This window comes from Citrus sinensis, chromosome 1, assembly GCF_022201045.2.
Source record: "Citrus sinensis cultivar Valencia sweet orange chromosome 1, DVS_A1.0, whole genome shotgun sequence".
NCBI classification, from domain to species: Eukaryota; Viridiplantae; Streptophyta; class Magnoliopsida; order Sapindales; family Rutaceae; genus Citrus; species Citrus sinensis.
The window spans coordinates 2191847-2211212 of record NC_068556.1 but is presented as its reverse complement, the minus strand read 5'-3'; the positions used below and the strand labels follow the sequence as shown (position 1 = coordinate 2211212).

At 34.6% G+C, this 19366-nt stretch overlaps 4 protein-coding genes across 5 annotated transcripts; 2 read left to right on the top strand and 2 right to left on the bottom strand.

The window, feature by feature from the left end:
- Window positions 1–880: 880 nt before the first annotated feature.
- On the bottom strand, window positions 881–1384 carry LOC102629874 (uncharacterized). The gene has a single exon (XM_052438202.1). It carries the CDS (start codon window positions 1382–1384, stop codon window positions 881–883), a length of 504 nt encoding a protein of 167 aa, XP_052294162.1.
- Window positions 1385–1985: 601 nt separating this feature from the next.
- LOC102630165 (uncharacterized) lies at window positions 1986–2782 on the top strand (the record flags this gene model as incomplete). Its single annotated transcript, XM_052437346.1, has 2 exons — window positions 1986–2112; window positions 2437–2782. Coding segments are annotated over 2 exons (345 nt in total), but the record flags the coding sequence as incomplete, so codon positions are not given.
- A 7145-nt stretch (window positions 2783–9927) lies between these two features.
- LOC102630775 (hypothetical protein) lies at window positions 9928–11895 on the bottom strand. 2 transcript variants are annotated; one of them, XM_006483242.4, is made up of 7 exons: window positions 11724–11895; window positions 11505–11547; window positions 11325–11412; window positions 11176–11238; window positions 10982–11077; window positions 10787–10864; window positions 9928–10212 (listed from the first exon to the last, which is right to left on the bottom strand). In XM_006483242.4, exons 1-7 carry the CDS (start codon window positions 11749–11751, stop codon window positions 10126–10128), a joined length of 483 nt encoding a protein of 160 aa, XP_006483305.1. In that variant the 5' UTR covers window positions 11752–11895; the 3' UTR covers window positions 9928–10125. The 2 variants fall into 2 exon arrangements, with proteins under 2 accessions (XP_006483305.1, XP_006483304.1); XM_006483241.4 differs by having other exon boundaries at window positions 11325–11417; window positions 11724–11866.
- Window positions 11896–12015: 120 nt separating this feature from the next.
- LOC102630461 (carbon catabolite repressor protein 4 homolog 6) lies at window positions 12016–17572 on the top strand. Its single transcript, XM_006483240.4, has 15 exons — window positions 12016–12164; window positions 12277–12649; window positions 12786–12952; window positions 13115–13180; window positions 13594–13646; window positions 14375–14456; window positions 14599–14645; window positions 15229–15310; window positions 15395–15487; window positions 15698–15730; window positions 15811–15893; window positions 15977–16793; window positions 16912–16997; window positions 17115–17199; window positions 17307–17572. The coding sequence occupies exons 1-15, from the start codon at window positions 12096–12098 to the stop codon at window positions 17367–17369; spliced, it is 2199 nt and encodes a 732-aa protein (XP_006483303.2). The 5' UTR covers window positions 12016–12095; the 3' UTR covers window positions 17370–17572.
- The last annotated feature ends 1794 nt before the right edge of the window (window positions 17573–19366 follow it).

Sequence of the window (19366 nt, the reverse complement as noted above, 5' to 3'; positions counted from 1 at the left end):
TCCCAAATTCCCCATATTTCCATGCACCACCTGGTATGGTGGTACCTCACCAGTCATTTTGTATATTAAATTTTATTATAAATGAAAATGATTGCTTACAATGCTGATTCATCTTCTTAATATTATAAAACAATTGATATTTTTTCTTTGGTTTGAATCACGAGGTGATCCTAAATGAGCCCCAACTGTGGGAGGCACCTTTAAGTTCATACCACAACCGAGACTAATCCCCGCTCGCACTGGGTCGGCCCGTAAGGGGTAAAGTGCTGGCCAAAGTAGTAACTTCATACGAGATCGGGACTTGAACCCCTGACCTCTCTTAAGGAGTGAGAGTGCTGAACCACTCACATCTACCAACTTTGGTTATAAAACAATTGATATAATAACAAAGAAAGACTCATCCTCAATTATTGAGTGAATATAATATTAAAATAATCGACCATTGAATGCTTACTCTGTTGAAGGTAGTTGTTAGCTTTTACTTTCGTTAAAATTATGAAGAATTGCCAGACAGAACTTCAAGTTGGTTGGGAAAATGACGGCTTGTTAATGTCAGAACTCTTACGCCAGCCCGTGGCAAATTGCTGGATGTCCTTTTGAATTCAAAAGTTTAATTTCTTATAGCTTTAATAGGCACATGAAACCGATCATAATTTTTGTTTTAATCACAATAATTAAGTTTATTCCTGCATAACAAGATAAATGAAAATAAAACAAAGATAGATGACAAGGATACAATAGTTCTATACAAACACGAGATTCCTACTGAAAACTAGACTACACACAATGAGAACTAAGTTGGGTATGATGTAAATAAGTGTAAAGAATTGAAACTTAACTACTATTCGGTTGCTTGGAACATGCTTCATCTTCTCCCAGGTCAAGTGGAGCATAATGTTGAGTCAACCAGAGAAGGCAGGTCTGCGAAGAAAGGCATAGTTTTCTGTTGAAGCTCTTGACAGTCTTGTGGACTTGCTGTCTTCGTATTAAAAGGTTCACGATCTGGAAGAGCTAAGCCTTGTTTAATTCGACCAAGTCGCCGTGAATGCAGGACTTGTTTTGAGGTTACAGGTAGCCGAACTGTCTGATACTCTTCAAGAGCTGAAAGCAAACCCTCCACTCCCCACTTTTCAAGGCTTTTTCCCATGACCATTGCATCTAGTATTGACATGTTCGTGCTTCTCAGACCATGAGGAGTTGTTGGGTGAGCAGCATCTCCAATCAATACTAGGTTACTCCAAAATATTTGTTTAAGAGGATCACAATCATACATCGCATTTATGAAAGGTTCTTTTGTTTCTTTAATGACCTTCACAAACTCAGGAAGCCAAACCTTCTCTGCTTCTTCGTGCATGTTCTTGATCATGTCATTGCTTACTCTCATGGTTACTGAATTTCCCTGCACATAGTTTCCAAATAATAATAATTAGAACTGGCTGGTTAACATATGTAATTTGGAAAAGAAACGTATCCATCTGTAATTAGTGGCAACTCCTTGTCCTCTGCTCATCCCAGAAGGTGAAGTCCAGCGGTCCCAGAAGCATATGTTGCCTCGAAGTCAATATGTAGGATTGAATTTACCAGGTGAGAAATACATGGTTTCTTAATGTGAGTAGAAATTCAGATTAGAAACTTTGAAACTAAACAAAGCATCACAAAAATCTGCATCCTAGCATCATGAATGCAAGTGTTTTAGTCAGCATTTAGTTCTAAACAACTTACAGAAAAACTCTCGGCCCTTAAAGTAATGTCAATACAGTTACAAGGGTTAGTAGTGTCTATTTTCTTTTTTCAAAATAGCAAATACAATAAAAAAATGGAAAAATATGTGCTATTTGGATGAGATTTCTATCATATTGTTGGTAGCCTTGCCCAAATGGTTTTTTAGATTTGCTTTATCTAGTCCTTTAGTGTTTTTGCTACAGCATTACCTTTGTAAATATCAACGAATTTCCAGTTGTCCTAAAACTTCATTCTGCAATTGATCAGCATATTACAGTGACATATGTGTCGGTGCAATTGCATGCCGGCTGGAGAAGAAGGAAGGTGGGGCTATCTGTGTTTACATCATGACTTTGGGTGTTTTGGCACCATACCGTGGGCTAGGCATTGGTGAGTACACTCTTATCTTTCCCTGAGGATGTCTCTTTCTTGGGGGTTGTTTGAATCTGGTTCGAGTACCTAAGGAAACTTGGTTGGTTCATGTCATATAAGCTAGGTGGCACCCCATTTCTGTTTCTGTTGTTTTTTTGCTTTTTAAACTTCTGAGACCTTGTTATAAACTGAAGATCAACACAAAACTCATTTTACTCAAGTTTTATTTTCTTCAATTTTGTAGCTGCAATAGTGAATAGCACTACTGCACTAGGCATGGGCAGGGAAAAAAAAAATTCAATGTGATTAAGTAGGCTACCTGAATTTTTGGATTTATTGCAGGTACAAAGTTGTTGAACCATGTCCTTGATCTCTGTGCCAAACAAAACATATCAGAGGTGTACTTGCATGTGCAGACAAACAATGAAGATGCTATCAACTTCTATAAGAAATTTGGATTTGATATCACAGACACTATCAAAAACTACTACACTAACATTACCCCACCAGACTGTTATGTCCTTACGAAGTTCATCACTCAACCACAACCAAAGAACTAACATTCCAGAGCAGTGGTCAACCTGGAGGTCCTTGTTTATTGTTCTCCTATTTGAATTTTACCTCACACCCATTATATTGTTGAGGTTATACGAATGCTACAGTTTATAAATTAGTTCAATTGTTTCAATTGTTTTGTCGGCTGTATGATGAACTAGTCTTTGCTTTCTATTCTTTGCTTTCCTTCCACTCAGTTTACAAACCATTGAAATCTTTTCATCATACTGATTACTGGATAATAATTTTGTGTATTTTGAGGCAGGAGTTTACCATTGCTTTCATGCTCTGTTTCATACTTCTGGAGAAAGGCATTGCAGATCAAAACAAGTTCTAGAAGTCTTACTAAGCTTAAGTTACCTACTCAACACAATCGTCAGAATTTTGATCTGCATGAGTTGATTACTCTTGATGGTTTAGTTTTTTATTCTTGATGGTAGGAGAGAAATGTTCATTGATTTTCTAACTGTGTCTGTTTTCTCTTCCGCTCCATCAATTAAACAGTGTAAAGCCAATGGGCTTGAAGCTCATTGGCAACCCATGTGCCCAAGGGTTGTTGGTACTCGGCTCCACTCTTGGTAGGGGTTTATTTGTCTCCCCACATTTGAAGTATAATAGATCTCCCTCTAATATTAAATGAGGGTCAATCATCAAATTGTGATATAATAGAATTATTAAAGAGAGTCTCGATTGATTTCTAATTATATATATATTAAAAAAATTAAACAGCACGAAAAAATAGGATCGAGTATTCTCTTTCTCGCCTAGTACTGGACTACATTGTGGCTGTACGACCCGCATAATGCATTGTTTGCGCTAGGGAAGTATAAATTGCAGTCGCGAAAACCTTCCAATGGTTAGCCAAGCACTGCCCCTGGCCAGGATGCAGGAGGAGCTTGTAATTGTAGGCAACAGTTTTGAACCTTGAGTAGGACAATATCAAATACTGCATCAATTTAAGAATAGTTAGGCGACATAAAACTTAAAACCGTTTTCATTTTCCTATAATTTAATTTAAGTATTCGTTTAATTCTTATATTTAAAAAATATACTTTGAGACATCCTTATTGAAAAAAATTAATAATTTATCAAATTAACCTGACAGGTAACATAAAAATTTACTCAAATTTTGATATTATTATTTTATTTTAAGATTAATTGGGTAAATTAATTTTTATAAAATAATTATTAGTAAGATTATTGTAAGATATTAAACATTAACTTAAGTTATTTGTTATTAATTAATTTATAAATAATTATTAGTAAGATTATTTGCACGGGTACAAAAGATACTAGTTATTTCATAGTGCTATTTATTGGTCAATTTGCTGAAATTAATTTTTTTAAACATAAGTTAATTAATGTGAAGATTCTTATTGAAAGTATATTATTGTAAAAGTAAAGAAAAATAAGGATCAGAATATAACATTTTAAATTGTAAAAGTGTTTTAAGGTGTTTTTCCATAATATAAGAATTATATAGACATTTAAGTTAAAATATAGGAATTAAACGAAAATTTATCGTGCGCATGCTATAAGGTTATAACTTATCCCTTCTCTTGAGAGTATTGGGAGGATTCCTCTAGGGGATGGCAATAGACACAATCCAATGTAGATTTGTTATTACTAAATCTACCCCTACGAAAAATTTAAATTACCAATTTCACCCGCAACCCTCAATGGTTTTTTTCTTTTAAAAAAAAACATGTCCGTTATGAGTTTTAACATTTACCGAACCAACCGCAGCTTGTAACTAATTTTTTATGGGTTTTCTCATTTAAAATCACAAATATTAAGAAAATACTTTTAATAATGAATTTTATAACAATAGCCTAAAAAATCTACAGTTAAAACTCAATTCTAGATTTTATCAATGTAAATTAGAAATTAAAATTTTAACATTAAAATAAATATAGAAAATATATTAATCTAGTACAGAGTATTTCTATTATAGGGAAATCGTCATTACTAATATCAATGTTTTGCTTCATCTTTCGATTAATATACAAGTATTAGCCAACAATATTAACAAGTAAATTTTATATAACTACCGTCAACAATTAATTAAATAAATAAATACCCAACTTTAGAAGTAATCATAAGTTTCAAGTTATTAAAATAAAACAAACAAAATCAGTCAAATTAAAATAAAAATCAGTAATATTAAACTTGAAAATTATAAAAAATTCTACTTATTAAAAACTTTTTTTTTGTGTGTATGCATGCTACAGTAACATAGGTTAGGTTTTAGAATTAGAAACTTTAACTTATATTGACTTATAATTAAAATTTTAATATAATTTTTATGATTAAAGTTAAAATTAAAAATAAAAATAATTAGAATAAAAAATACGAGTTTGCAAATACCCACTAATAACCTATAAAATTACCGGATAGGTTTTTACAAAAAAAAAAAGTGTTGGCCAGATTTATGGGTTTACAGATAACTTTGCATCCCTAATACCTCCTTTCATTATTTATATAAAGAGTTTGTGGTAAATGAAACCACTCACTCTTCAAATTAACACAGTCGCTGAGAGCGAGCAATATGTCTACTTATTCATCGACAGATACGATATTTGTTTATTTCAATGGTAATTTTGTGAATCATTTTGGATTGATTCTTCAACTGTGATGATGGTGTCTGGTGGTGATGCAGAAAGAGAGAATGTGATTAAGGCGTTTAAAGATAATAAGTTGGAGAATTGTTTGGTTGGGTACTGATGTCTTTAAAATCTGTACGGTGGAGCAAACTGTGAATGCGATTACACCCTTGGTAACTCTGAAAAGGAATTGATTTTTTGAAACAGAGAGACGGTAGCCAATGTTTATGTTGCTGGTGGTCCTCATGCTAAACTGAAACTGCAACAACGCTTTCTTCTCTCCTCAATTCAGGCTTTTGAGCGGAAAACAAAGGCCGTGTTCCAGACTTTAGAACAGCAACACCAGCAAGAATGGATCCATTATTTACAATGTCTACAACGGCATCTTGATCATCTGCAGATTACTGTGTCAAGCAGCACGTCTTTGCAAAGTTGCAAGGATCAACAACTGAATGAGTTCCTTGCTAATTATTCGAGGGTCCACTGTTTAGCATGGCAACAGCATGCCGTGTTCAAGTTTTTACGACGGCAATATCAGCAGCAAAGCCAGGCTCCAACAACATCAGCAGCAGGCAGTGGTGGGATTTTCACAACAGCAACAGCGGCAGCAGCGGTCCGTGATTGGGATATTACAACAGTTACTACAAGAAGTCGGGACTGGATTTGCACAACAGCAACAGCAGCAGCCGGCCATCACTGAACATTTGCAGCAGCAGCAGCAGGCCCAACAACAACTGCAGCTTGATGATGTAGCATGACGACCTGGATTTTAGTTAAATACAGTAGTGGCCTTGGCAGGGGATAATCATTGCTTTCATACTTTGTTTCCTATTCTTGTGGAAACGCATCAAAACAAGTTACAATAAGTTTTACTAAGCTCAAGTTACCTGGAAAAAAATTAACAGGATTTTGATAAACTTAAGTTGGCTGCTCTAGAAAATTAATATCAGTGGTGTTACTCCTTATGGTATGAGTGAAAAGTTTATTGATTTTCTATTGTCGTTTGTTTTTCTCTTCTGCTTCATCAAGCGTAAAGAATATAATTAAGTATTTACTCTTCTTTCTCACATAGATGTAAACTAAACTGTAGTGTTTCTGAGTTTACCACCCACGTCTTAATATGCAAGTGGTCGTGTTATATAGAGACTTATATATTGCAGTTAGGGCGGGTGTAGGTTGGTTTGGTTTGGGTTTTAAGTCAATACAAATTAAACTATCAAAATTTGAGTCCAATTTAAACTAACCCAAATATTTTTAACTTAAACCAAATCAATCCATTTGAGTTTGGTTTGAACTTTATAATCAAAATATTTTTATTTTGATAAATTTAATTGTATAAAAATTATTAATTATTAAAATATAAAAAAATATAGTGGATAAAAAATTATAAATAATAGATTTTAGAAATTCTAACAATGTTAATACAAATTAAAACGAGAAAAGACATTTCAACTCAAGTATCAAAGCAATCCATCAAAATTAAATTAAATTAAATTAAATTATTTAAATTTATAAATTTAAATCTTCCAAGAAATAAATCTAAAATTTATTGTAATTAGAAAAAAGCTCCAAATTTTTAAATGCAATAAGAAAAATTAGACATGAAATCCAATTAGATTTAAATTTAATTAAAAAATAACATTAGAATCATATTTTATTCAATAAAATGTTATAATCAATTACATTTTTAATTATAGTAAGTTACAATATAAATGGGACTATAAAATTATATTAGAGGATTTCATAAAAATATTGTTTGAATAATTTATTAAAATATTAATTTAGCCTTTTTAACTCAAGTTGAGATTGTTAAAAAAAATTATATAATAGTGATTATTAATTTATAAATTATTAGTTTTGAAACAATAATAATGACCGCCCAACAATAATAAAGACTTAAACTCTAAATTTTGGTCTATCTAAAATTTTCCATGTCAAAAGGAAATTCCTTTTTCTTTAAAAGTGGTTAGATTATTTTATATATCACTAGATACATGACAAAAACTCTGGCATAAAATCTCATCTCAATCTTTTTAATTTTAAGCATATGGGAAAAAATCTTTTTAATTTTAAGATAATGAGATGTTGGAAGTATAAACTCACAAACAAAATGAATAAATAAACAAATAACAAAGAGTGGAGTGTACATTTTTAAAAAAAATTAGCTATTAAGGGGGAGATATTTTACATCAAAAAGAAAATTGAGTTTCAAAAGAAAAATAAGTCAAACACGATGCCAAACATAATTAAATATATAAAGAAGTTAGTTTAATAGTCAATACTGAAATGCAAGTAACGCAACCCAAGAGGGGGGTGAATTGGGTTTTTAAAAATAATGCAATACGATTCGCACAATAAATCAATCTAACGCCTTAATGAAATAGAGAACAATAAATTCAAGCAAGCGTAAAAATAAAAAGAGCAAGGGAAGAGAAAAACAAACACGCGGATTTTTACGTGGTTCGGCAATCCCCGCCTACGTCCACGCCTCCAAGCCAACCGAGCTCGAGGATTTCACTATCTAAGCCTCCCAAGGCTTCAAGTTTTTACAATTGACTTCCAAGGTGTCAATGAACCTTTACAACCAAGAGATTATCTCCCCAATCTCTTCACCCCAAGTGTTTCCCACACTTAAACACTCACAATTTGGTAAGGAATGAAAATTACAACAAAAACTCTCTTTAAGAGTTGATATGTAACTAATAGCTCAACAATGATTCAATCAATAATGATTTGCGTCTTGGAAGCTCAATATATGTTGTATGATCTTATATTTGCATGTATTGATACTTAAAATGAAGTTTGAGTTGAGTTTTTATAGTGGAAGCCCAAAAACTAGCCGTTATAGGCAAATTCCAGCGCTCAAGCGGTTAGCCGCTTGATTTATCCGGCTAGCCGCTCAGGAACAGTAATATTACCGTTATTTTTGAATTGCTACAGTAACACTGTTCATTGAAATTACACTTTAGCCCAAAACTTTCTATAATTATACTATGGCCCAAAACGTCAGAAAACTTTACAAATAGGTCCAATTTCAGAACTTCCCAAAAATAATTTTCTTTCCCAAACTTCCTAAAATTATGATATGGCCCCAAAGATTTTATTGTTTCGCACAAAGGTCCTTTTCAACATAATACCCATATTTTTCAAAGTTCTCAAAACCTTTCACTTTAGTTCAAAATATTCATAAATTATAGTATGGCCCAAAACATTTAAAATATTTATAAAAACATCCAACTCCGAAATTTGATACTTATTAAAATCAAAGATTTCAAATCTTAACATTTAAGTCCAATTTTACTCAAATCCACAAAATACTTTACTTTATAAAAATAAAATATTTTAGTTTATGAAAAGTATTTAATTAAATTAATCTCTTGAGCTTCTCAAATGCTAAATCATGCATCAATTAAATCATACTGGCTTTACAAGAATTTGTCGCAATAATTCGTCCGTTGAGCTCTAAGCTTTATTCTTGATTTCGCCGTTGTCCGTTGAGTGTCTTCAATCTTGATTTCACTTGATTCACTTGCATAAATATTATCCTTAAAAAAACTAGTGTAAATGTGAAATACAATATTTATTATTGTTACTTAAGACACATGTTTGTTATCATCAAAATTACATTATGTGTAGCCCTTTAGGCTAACAAATACCTCGTTGTCCATTTGCCCAATTTGAACGTAAGATTTTGGAATTGAAAATAATGGAATTTATTGATTTCTATTTATTTTGTTTAATTTTTTTCCACTAACATTTCACCTTGAATTTGTCCATCATCCATAGGTAAAGCATACCCAAACCATTATAAAATGGTTTTTTTACATAAAAATCAAAATTTAACCCATTTCATGATTGAGTCAGACTATTAGCACCCCTCCAAAATCCTTTTGACACCCCCTTTTCAATTATATTTGATTTAATGCCAAAAGTACCCTTTTCTAAATAAACACTATTTTCATTTATAAATCTCACAATTTTTAATAATTTTCTCACTCTTTTCAATCTTAATAATTGCATTCCTCTCTTCAAACTTTCTTTATTATTTAATTTAAAAAAAATATCTAAAAGAAAAAGTAAGAAAAACCTTATAAAATATTAAATATTTTATGGGTCCAATACAATTTTATTGTACATATAAATTTTGGGTGCAACAATTAGTTTGAAAATCCTTAAAGAATTATTTGTAGTGAGATAAAATTTTATTTAATTTATTTTCTCACAATATTGTATCCTAATATTGTTGCTACATAGATTACAAGAATATTATTTTGGCTTAAAAAATTGCTTCTTAAATTTAGATTATTTTAATGATTCAAAAAATTTATACATTGCTTCTTAAATTCATATTATTTTAATAATTACAAAAATTTATATTGTGCAAGCAAAATGAAATTGAAGAGAAAGAAAATATAAATGAAATTAATTCTATTTATATTTGTCCTTAAATATAATTATAATATCACCAGAGTATTATAAGATTAATGAAGAGGTGCCAATAGTCCAACTCTTCATGATTTATCCAACCCAAATTATTTTATTTGGTTTAGGTTTGGTTAAACCCATGGACTGTGGGTTTGTCCCACCCCTAATTGCAGTCCCATAAAACTTTCAACGTCTAGACAGGAACTGGCCTGAGCACAGGAATTTGCAGCCAAAAATTCTCCACATTGGGTTCAGTAGTGATACAACTTTATATATTAACATAAACAGGGTTCAATTTACAAAGCTCAAATCGAGCTTGCAGCAGTAGATACGCAACAATTTATTACAACTTCTACATAATTCTAAGGTTATGAGTAGGCAAGCAATGTCATATTTATACAGTTCCACAACAGGGCAATTCTGATTCACCAAGAACCACCATTTCTCTTCAGTAGGCCAACCCCCCAGAAAAGGCATCTCCATCGTCGAGTAAACTCTCTGTCAGCCAATAACCATCCCATAAACCACCAATTCTCTGCCAGTAAGAAGCCACAAATTTACAAATGTTCAAAGAGACAAAATTAAAATTTGAAATAGAAAAATAATAATATAAACCCACATTGAATAATATGCATGAGATGAATATGTTTGTGAGATAACTGGGAAAATCTAGTACTCTTTATGTTCAATAAGTTTGACCTCTCAAGATGTTTATAATTCTCATTGAAGACACAACTGCATGTGGATATCATAATTACTTCCCATGATTTTTTTAACAGAAAAGAGGAATATGTTTCGAACAACACCCTGCTTACAAGCAAACACTTAAAATTAGGTTTGTAAGAAGCCTTTCAGGCTCTCAACAGAAGGCAAACACAACGTATGCATAACGTCTAGCAAAACAGCAAGATGCCAAAGGCTTTCCTCAAGTGAGAACAGAGTACAATAATCATTCAAAAGTTCATTGACTCAGGAGTTTGAAAACAACTCTTCATACGGCTTCATGCTTCAGCTCTCGAGGAGTCTTCAGATAAAAATGTTCTCAGTGCAACACACAGATACCATTGTTACTCCTACTGATGACTAAATGGAAGATGTAGTGCCCATACCTGAACCATGGTAAATTGAAATATTTCTTCTTCCTCAGGTCGACTTCCTTGGATCCAAACTCGCTGCTTAAATCGGTTCTGCTTTCCATTATATAAACACATTTTAGCAGCCGTGACAATATATATCTGTCAGCCAACTAAGGCAGAAGTCAAAACTCAACCTAATTTTCATGTATAATTGTAAGCAATACATACCTCCTCCACGAACAAACTACTCAAGATCTTCCTCTGCTTGTGACCAAGTAATACTCGATAAGTTGAATGGTGAAATATCCGCCTAAATCGCTCAAACTGCTTTGACTCATGAAGCATCAAATATAGAAAAGCTATTCGCATATGCATCAAAAACATTAAATTTCAGAAACAACTAAACAATTTCTCTCACCGACCTGCCCCAAATCGAAGAAGGGCCCAAAATATGTGGATCTTTCAAATGGATCAAATCCAGCAAACTGTCAAAGAGCCAAGTTAAATAATTTGAACCACAACATATTTCCTATTCAACAAAAGAGTATTGTAAGCTGGGATTAGAAGTTACCCTGTACAGAACCTCGATTCCATAGTCTGGACGGGGTTGATCATTATACTTCAATGCATCAAGCTGGTACTGAACAGCTTCTTCTGCACTAAACTATAAGCAAATATTAATTTTGATAGAAATATTACAGAGCAAACAATATTAATCTTATAATGATCATTCGCATAATAAAAAATTTACATTAAGTCTTGGCCCATTAGGCCTTTTCCTGCGAGATTCAAGCCTGCAACACAAAAAGTAACACTATTTAAATCTGCTACAAAATTAGACATACAAAATCACTAGCTATGTGGCTGATTGGTAAGGTAATTCAGTAAACCCTACGAAAGTAATTTACAAAATCGTAAATTTCAAAATTAAGAAAAAACACAACAGATACAAGCATGATAAATGGCGTACCAATCAGCAGAGAGAAAATCTGGAACATCAGAAGCAGAAGCTCTAACGCGAGAGCCAACAGAGACGGTCCCGATTTTGGATTTGGAGTAGAGACAAGAAACAGAGTTTGGAGTTAACAAAGACGAATGTAACGACATCGTTTTTGCACCTCAGAAGACTCAGCTCCACTCCATTCCCCTCTTACGTCGGAGCGGTACTTGTTTTGGATGAGGTTTTGACGTTATTTTATCTGATTCAATCCCCACCGTCGGATGCCAACCAAAGCTAAAGCATCTTAACTGTAGAGAAAGAATCACAAAGTAGGGATTCACACGCGACTGATAAGGAGCGTTGCTCAACGCGCTCCTCATTTCACTTCGGTGGTCAGTGCAAATGAGCGGCCGTTCTCCATGCTTCCAATTTCTTGCCGCTACCATGTCATCTCGCTTGCCCGTACAATCTGTATTTCTCTCTCTTCTCCTTTTGCCTCTCTTTCCATCCATATTATTTGAACATTTTTCAAGAAAATAACAATTTATTATTTTTTGTTATTGTTTTATATTTTACGTTGCAGCACAGAGGTGGTAGAAGCCACAGGAGAGGCTTCTCCGACAGACCTTTTAACGGCGCAAACGGCCGTTTCGTTAGCGGAGACTCGCATATTAGCTCAGTAAGTAACTCCAACCGCGGCGTCCGTCAAGGAAACTACACGGCGGTTCCGCCTGCACCGTTTTATCAAAACCAGCCGTTTCGGCAACCTCCGCCTTACAATCAGAACCAGCAGTTTAGGCCGCCTCCGTTATATAATCGAAATCCACAGTTTAGGCGACCTCGTCCTCCGTTTGATCAAAATCAAGCGGTCCAGTCGCGGCCACGACCGCGGCCTCCGAAGCCGTTGGACTATCGGAATTGGGAGCATTCAAAGGCATCTCTGCCTCCTTACTCTGGTAAATTTCTTTAGTTAATATATTCCATTGTTCCTGTAACCACCGAACGTGTTGGCAATAATGATTGTTGTATTTTCGTTCCAATAATAATAATGATGATGATGATGGTTACATTGTTCAACTTCTTTTTTGACAGAGCGATTTGTAGTTCTCTCCTATAACATACTAGCTGATTACCTTGCTCTTAGTCACCGGAGCAAACTTTACTTTCATATACCTAGACATTTGTTGGACTGGGAATGGAGGAAGAGAAGTATATTGTTTGAGCTTGGACTCTGGTCAGCTGACATAATGTGTTTTCAGGTGATCAATTTTGCTTGCACTGATGCTTGTTTAGTCTAATGATTTTTCCTCAGCTTGGTTGATACTTTACTCAATATATTTGATTTCAAATATAATATATCAAATATATTTTTTTTTTTTTTGAGATAAATTGGTTTGTAATCTTTTGATAATATTTCTTAGGAGGTTGATAGATTTCAAGATCTAGAGGTGGAGTTGAAGTTTCGGGGATACACTGGCATCTGGAAGGTGAGAAATTTTCTCTAATGCAGGTTTGCACCTGGTAAATTAGTAGAAGGATTTGATATTTCTATTAGCAACTTAAGCATGATCAACGATTTATGATCCTAAAAATCAAATTGAGTATTCTGTTTAAATTATTTTGCTTTAAGATACATATGATTGTTTTATTACTCCTATAACATCCGTATGTGCAAACTATTTCTTGTCTTCCATCACAAACATCATTAGCTACAAAATTTTGTTCTATGGAAAGATTGTAGCTTGGAATATATTTTCTTTAGAATTTCTAGCCTTCTGCTTGAGAATCTGGCTACTACAACAGCTTAAACAACTAATATCTAAATTTATGAGTATTTATTATTAAGAGCATGAAGGAATAACTATTTTGTATTAGTTAATTACGTTTTAGTTCTTTATAGATGCGAACTGGCAATGCAATTGATGGATGTGCAATCTTTTGGCGTGCTTCAAGGTAACCATACTTTCAATTCTTAAATGTCCTGAATCCTGATAGATGAGAATTTCATTAACCTGAAAAAGGTATTGTTGGCCTTACTAGTGAAATCAGATGTGTTTCTTCATGATGCCAATTATGTGAAACAAGGAGGTTGGCTGTCAATTGTTGTAATAAACTCTGTTCAAATTTTCTCTCTTTTGCTTCTGTCTCGTTTGCTTGCTTTATGGCTATAGCACCTATTCAGAATACAACATGACATTCCTACTTTCATCCACCCTGGGTCTTACAAGCTTTCATATATGGGGTAAAAATCATAATTTGGTGGTCTTCAACTGCTTAAGTTAATTGAAAGGGAAAGAATCAAATTGTTGTAGCCCTTGGGCAGTGGAAGTCACTGTTTAATAGGACCAGCTGAAACCATTAATAACATCCAGTATGGACCAGAGTAGACCTTCCTTTCTAAGTCATCAGCATTTAAAGGACCTTATTTCTTCTTGGTTCCATTTGTAGATAATTTCTTTTAATAGCAGTCATTGATCCAGGATAGGTATACTTCAAGAATGGTATTTTAATTGCATTTTATTTTTCATATTTTCTTTTCAAATCAGGATAATAATGTGTTGATTTGGTATCCCTTGGTTTCTACTAATATCAACGTCTGATATTGCTGTTAATGTAATTTAATTTGGTAATGTATTCTGACAGTTTATTCAATGATATCTTTTTTTTTTTGTTTTTTAAAGATTCAAGTTGCTTTATGAGGAAGGCATAGAGTTCAATAAGCTTGGACTTCGGGATAATGTTGCTCAGATATGCGTGCTTGAGGTATACCAGTTCGTATCTTGAAAACTTACATTGACTCCTTCAATAAAAACATTTTTCTTGGATGCTTTTCTACTTAACTTTCTTTAATTTTATTGATTCATGTGAATACAGCCTTGAGATTCATTTTTCTTATGTTGGACAGTTATTGAGTCAAAATTTCACTGAAAATTCTGCAGCTCTCCCAACAAGGTAAATTAAGAGATTTTCATGATTTTTCCCCCCAAGAGTAACTTTCCCAATCTTGGTTTGAATTGTCCTATACAGCTTACCATTGCTTTTTATTAATACTGGAAGAGAATGTTACCTGTATATTATTATATGACAATAGGCTCAATTGACGGAAAACTAGGAGTGGCTTTACTGTTAAGGGGATAGCCGGACTGCAAAAGTGAATCTCTATTCAACTTCCCATAAAATAAATCACTTGATTTTCAACCTAAACTTTGCAATTTGAATTTTAATGCGGGTAATAGGAACTAAATCTTGTAGTAAATGAGTCTGGCTAACTAAACAAATAATATTTTAATTGCGTTTTTTTCTTCCTTTTTTATTGTTTAATTCTGCAACTTTGGATGCTTCCTGAATTCAAACCATGCTCAGAAACTTTTCTCAAATGTTCTTTAGTGTGGATATCAGGACAGTCTAGCATGGTCTTCTATTTAAGAGGGTAGGAAGAAATATGAAAATACAGATGGTTAACGAAAATCGAAAAGTCAATCAAGATAGTATTGTTGTGTTTATCATTTCATTTCTCTTTATTCTATCTCTGCAGCTCAGCACATTCTAAAAAAGTTGCCATATGCAACATTCATGTGCTTTTCAATCCCAAAAGAGGAGAAATCAAGCTTGGCCAGGTATTGACTGTTCTCAACGGTTCTCCATATCCATCCACATAAGTCAATTGTCCTTAACTAACACGCCAATACTTTCTTCACTAGGTTAGGACGCTTCTGGAAAAAGCCCATGCTGTTTCAAAGACTTGGAATGATGCTCCAGTTGTTCTGTGTGGGGATTTTAACTGCACACCAAAGGTTGTCACTATTTTCACACCTTGAGCTTCAGTTAAGCATGATTTAATGAAAAATCTCTCTTTTCTTTTCCTTTTTTTTTGTTTGGGGGGGGGGGGGGGGGGGGGGGGGGTCATGCCTTTCTCTGTTATACTCCTTTTTTCCCCCCTTTAACAGCATCTTTGTGTTTGGTGTGTCATAATTGAGTAACTAACATCTTTATTTTTGTAGCAGAGTCCACTATACAACTTTATCTTAGAGCAGAAGGTAAATGTTTGTCTTTTCTATTCATTTCCGTGTTCAATGATTAAGACATTGAGATTTGTAAATGTGCATTGGTGCCACAGTTAGATTTGTCTGGAGTGGATAGAGATAAGGTATCAGGACAAGCTTCTGCCGAAATTCGTGAACCACCTCCACCACATTCCAGGTAGGGTTTCATAAAGGCCCCATTATCTTTATCTTTTTGCTATACTTTGATTATTGAAGTTAAAAGGCTTCCATGATATTCAGGGTTCAGTCAGATGGATCAACGCAAGGTCCGCCTGAGGCTGGTATCAGTGTGAGTGATCCTCCCTCAGACAATTTGGAGCATGATAAAGATGGCAATGCAGAAATTTTAAATTCTACAAACAGCTCGTCTCGGTCTCAATGTACTGACACAGTGCTGGGTGTATCTGATAAAGCTAGTAGTCATATGCACTGTGCAAATAAGGACAGTGCAACCAGTGATGAGGTGACAAAAGAATCTCGGCAGACTATTATAGATGATTCTGAAGTGGCAGTGTCTGGAAATGGAGACAAAGCAAGTAATGAACATTCTGATTCAAATGAAAATACAGAAAGTGTGAATCATTCTACAGCCTCCCTTGGTAATGATTGCCCTAGCAGTGTATACCAGAAGAAGGGTAGTTCTTCAACCTTACATCAGGTTGAGGCCTCAAGTACAGCTACGAGCATTGATTTTGTATTAGCTGATAAACTAGAGAATTTATCTCTTGGAAACCTAGATGAAACCAAGGCAGAAAGTGAAAGTATTCGTGAAGATGGTAATGCATTTTTATTTGCATTACATAGCACTGAAGATTCCTCTCAATCAAACTTTGATCACTATGCACAATCAAATTTGGATCCTAATTCTGAGGAACTTGGTGATGAACTTATTGATGACTTGTCTCCTGGCTTGGATTCTGAGGCTGTCAATGCGGAGGAGACTACTTATAATCCATCATTATGGACACCAATGGAAATAGCAACTGCAACAGGGAATGCAGACTGCGCCTATTTGGAACACCCTTTACAGCTTCGAAGCACATATGCAGAAGTAGAGGTAATTTAAATTTAAGCTTTTTCTTCTCGCTAATATTTTGTAGCTTTTAACTTGGTTACTTCTTAATCACTATGAAGGAACTCAAAAATGCAATTTTAATGTTTGTTGAATGATTTAGGATTGCACAGGGACAAGGGATTCCCATGGAGAGCCCTTGGTGACCAGTTACAATAGACGTTTCAAGGGCACAGTTGATTACATTTTGTAAGTGCTCTATTAAGTTGGTTTTGTTCTTTATTTCTGTTGAAAGATGTAGTCTCTTAAGTTGAATTTATGAACCAATTTGCTAAAGAATGAAACATAAACTGATTTGGCATTCAGGCGTTCTGAAGGTCTCCAAACAGTGAGGGTGCTTGCTCCAATACCAAAACATGCTATGCAGTGGACACCAGGATACCCAACAAAGGTATTTCCTTGCAAGATGAGCTCTTTGATACTTTCAGCAAACACTTCTTGACATTAATTGCTATTCTGTAAATGAGTTGCGTCTGACTGACTGACTCTATTTTTCAGAAATGGGGCAGCGATCATATTGCCTTGGCTTCTGAAGTGGCATTCGTGGAGACTATCAAATGATTATGCTAAAGCTATCAGAAAAAGGTTTAAGATCCCATGATAAGAGGCCACAGATTTTCTTGCCGATGATGATGTGTGTATTTGGTCTCTTGCTACATTGTTGTATATATTATAGCATTCTGCTTGTAGGTAAACAAATTGAAATTTTGCTGCAATTTTGTTTTTCCCTGATCATTTGACTTGAAAAACTATTCTTTCTTTTTTTTTTGTTGGTTATCGTGGTGGATAATACTGGATATAGATGTTAAATTGCTTCTTAACCTGTTAAACGATTTCACTTTTAACGTTGATAGGAAATACTGCACTCCATTCGCAAAATACACAGGAGTAGGGTGACACAAAACATCTTACAATCTTTATGAAATTTGTGGTCCAATTTTCTCGGATACAAATCAATAAGCGCATTTTTAGGGGAAATTTACAGTAATAACTAAAAAAATTTCCCTTTTTTTCATCTTAACCCCCCAAAAATATTTCTATCAACATTAGCCATAAAACAACATTTGAGACCAAAATACCCCTCCATCATCTCTTCCCCAACACTCCCTTTCACTCATCTCTCCCAAACCGATCCAACTCCCATCATCGGCGGCGACATCATCCCTCGTCGGCGGCAGCTCCATCTCTCACTAGCATCCGATCTACAACCTTCAACAAAACCTAGGTTAGTCATTTTTCTTATTTTCATGAATTTAAAATGAGATTTTAGAATAATAATAGTTATAGCTTGAGATTAATAGTGGTGGTGATGATGTTTGTAGTAGTTGGTGGTGTTTGGGAGTATTGTTTTCGATTTTGGAGTGATTGTGCTTAATTTTGCGGGTGGGGAGGGAGGGGGGTAGGGCGCGCGCGCGCGCCCATCGCTGGGCAGCAGCGCGCGCCCATGCGCGGCACGCTGTTGCACCAAATCTGGTGCGACATGCGCGCCCGTCGCACCAAAAATTAGATTTTTTTTTTTGTAATGAGTTAATTTTTTTTTTTTTGTAAATGTAATGTAATAATTTTATAAATATTACAGATACATGACGAAATCAGAATCACCGGATATTGAAGTAGGCAAGATGTATTTTCGTTATGCTGATCACTTTCCTGGTCGAATTTCGAGCATGTGTATGTTATCTTCGGTCGTTAAAGCCATCGAGGAAAAATTAACAAACCGGCAGTTGCGTATTTTCAAAAAGGATATATTTGGGCATTTCTTGGAGTGTTGAAGTTTTCCATTTAGTGGGGTAATTTTGCACAATCTTCTACTGCGGCAAGTGGCCCATGAAGAAGATAGCCGTGAGGATCAGTTATGGTTTCAAATTGGTAAGCATTTGATTCGCTTGTCAAGTGTCGAAGTAGACCGTGCAATCTTGAAATCAAACTTATCTCTAAAGGCAACCTTGCGTAGTTGTAATATAAATTCATTCTTCTCAGCAAATAGCTTACCCACACTGATATCATCTGAATCACAACTGCTAACAAAGCTTGGAGCAACCATGTTCGAAGGCAAAGTTGGAGCAAGACTTGTAAGGGGGTCAATTCGCCTTCTCGATCGAACCATAGAAGGACTAGGTCTATTGCCTCTGTTATTCACAGGAGTATTGTCTTCACACTCATTGTCGTGCTGAAACGACGGAACATTCGAAGGACCGGCTCCTCCATCATCACCATCATTATTGAAATGAGTTCCCCTCGTATTATTAAAAGGTTCTGCACAAACATTATCCCATTCTGTTTCATGATGAAAATCATCATTGTCCCAAAAATTATTGTTGTGATACGGAGAATACCGTTGCTCCAACGACGTCGTTATTGGAAATACCGTTGCTCCAACATCCTCTAACGTAACGCCGTTATCATCAATGTTGTCATAATTGTTGTAGATTAGAGAGTAATATTGCTGCAGCGATATTGTCCTTGGCAACACCTCTTCATCATTATCGGGGCCAGACATATTTGCTCTAAACGAAGTTTCTGTATCGACATGTGGCTCAATACCTTCGCTCGGAACT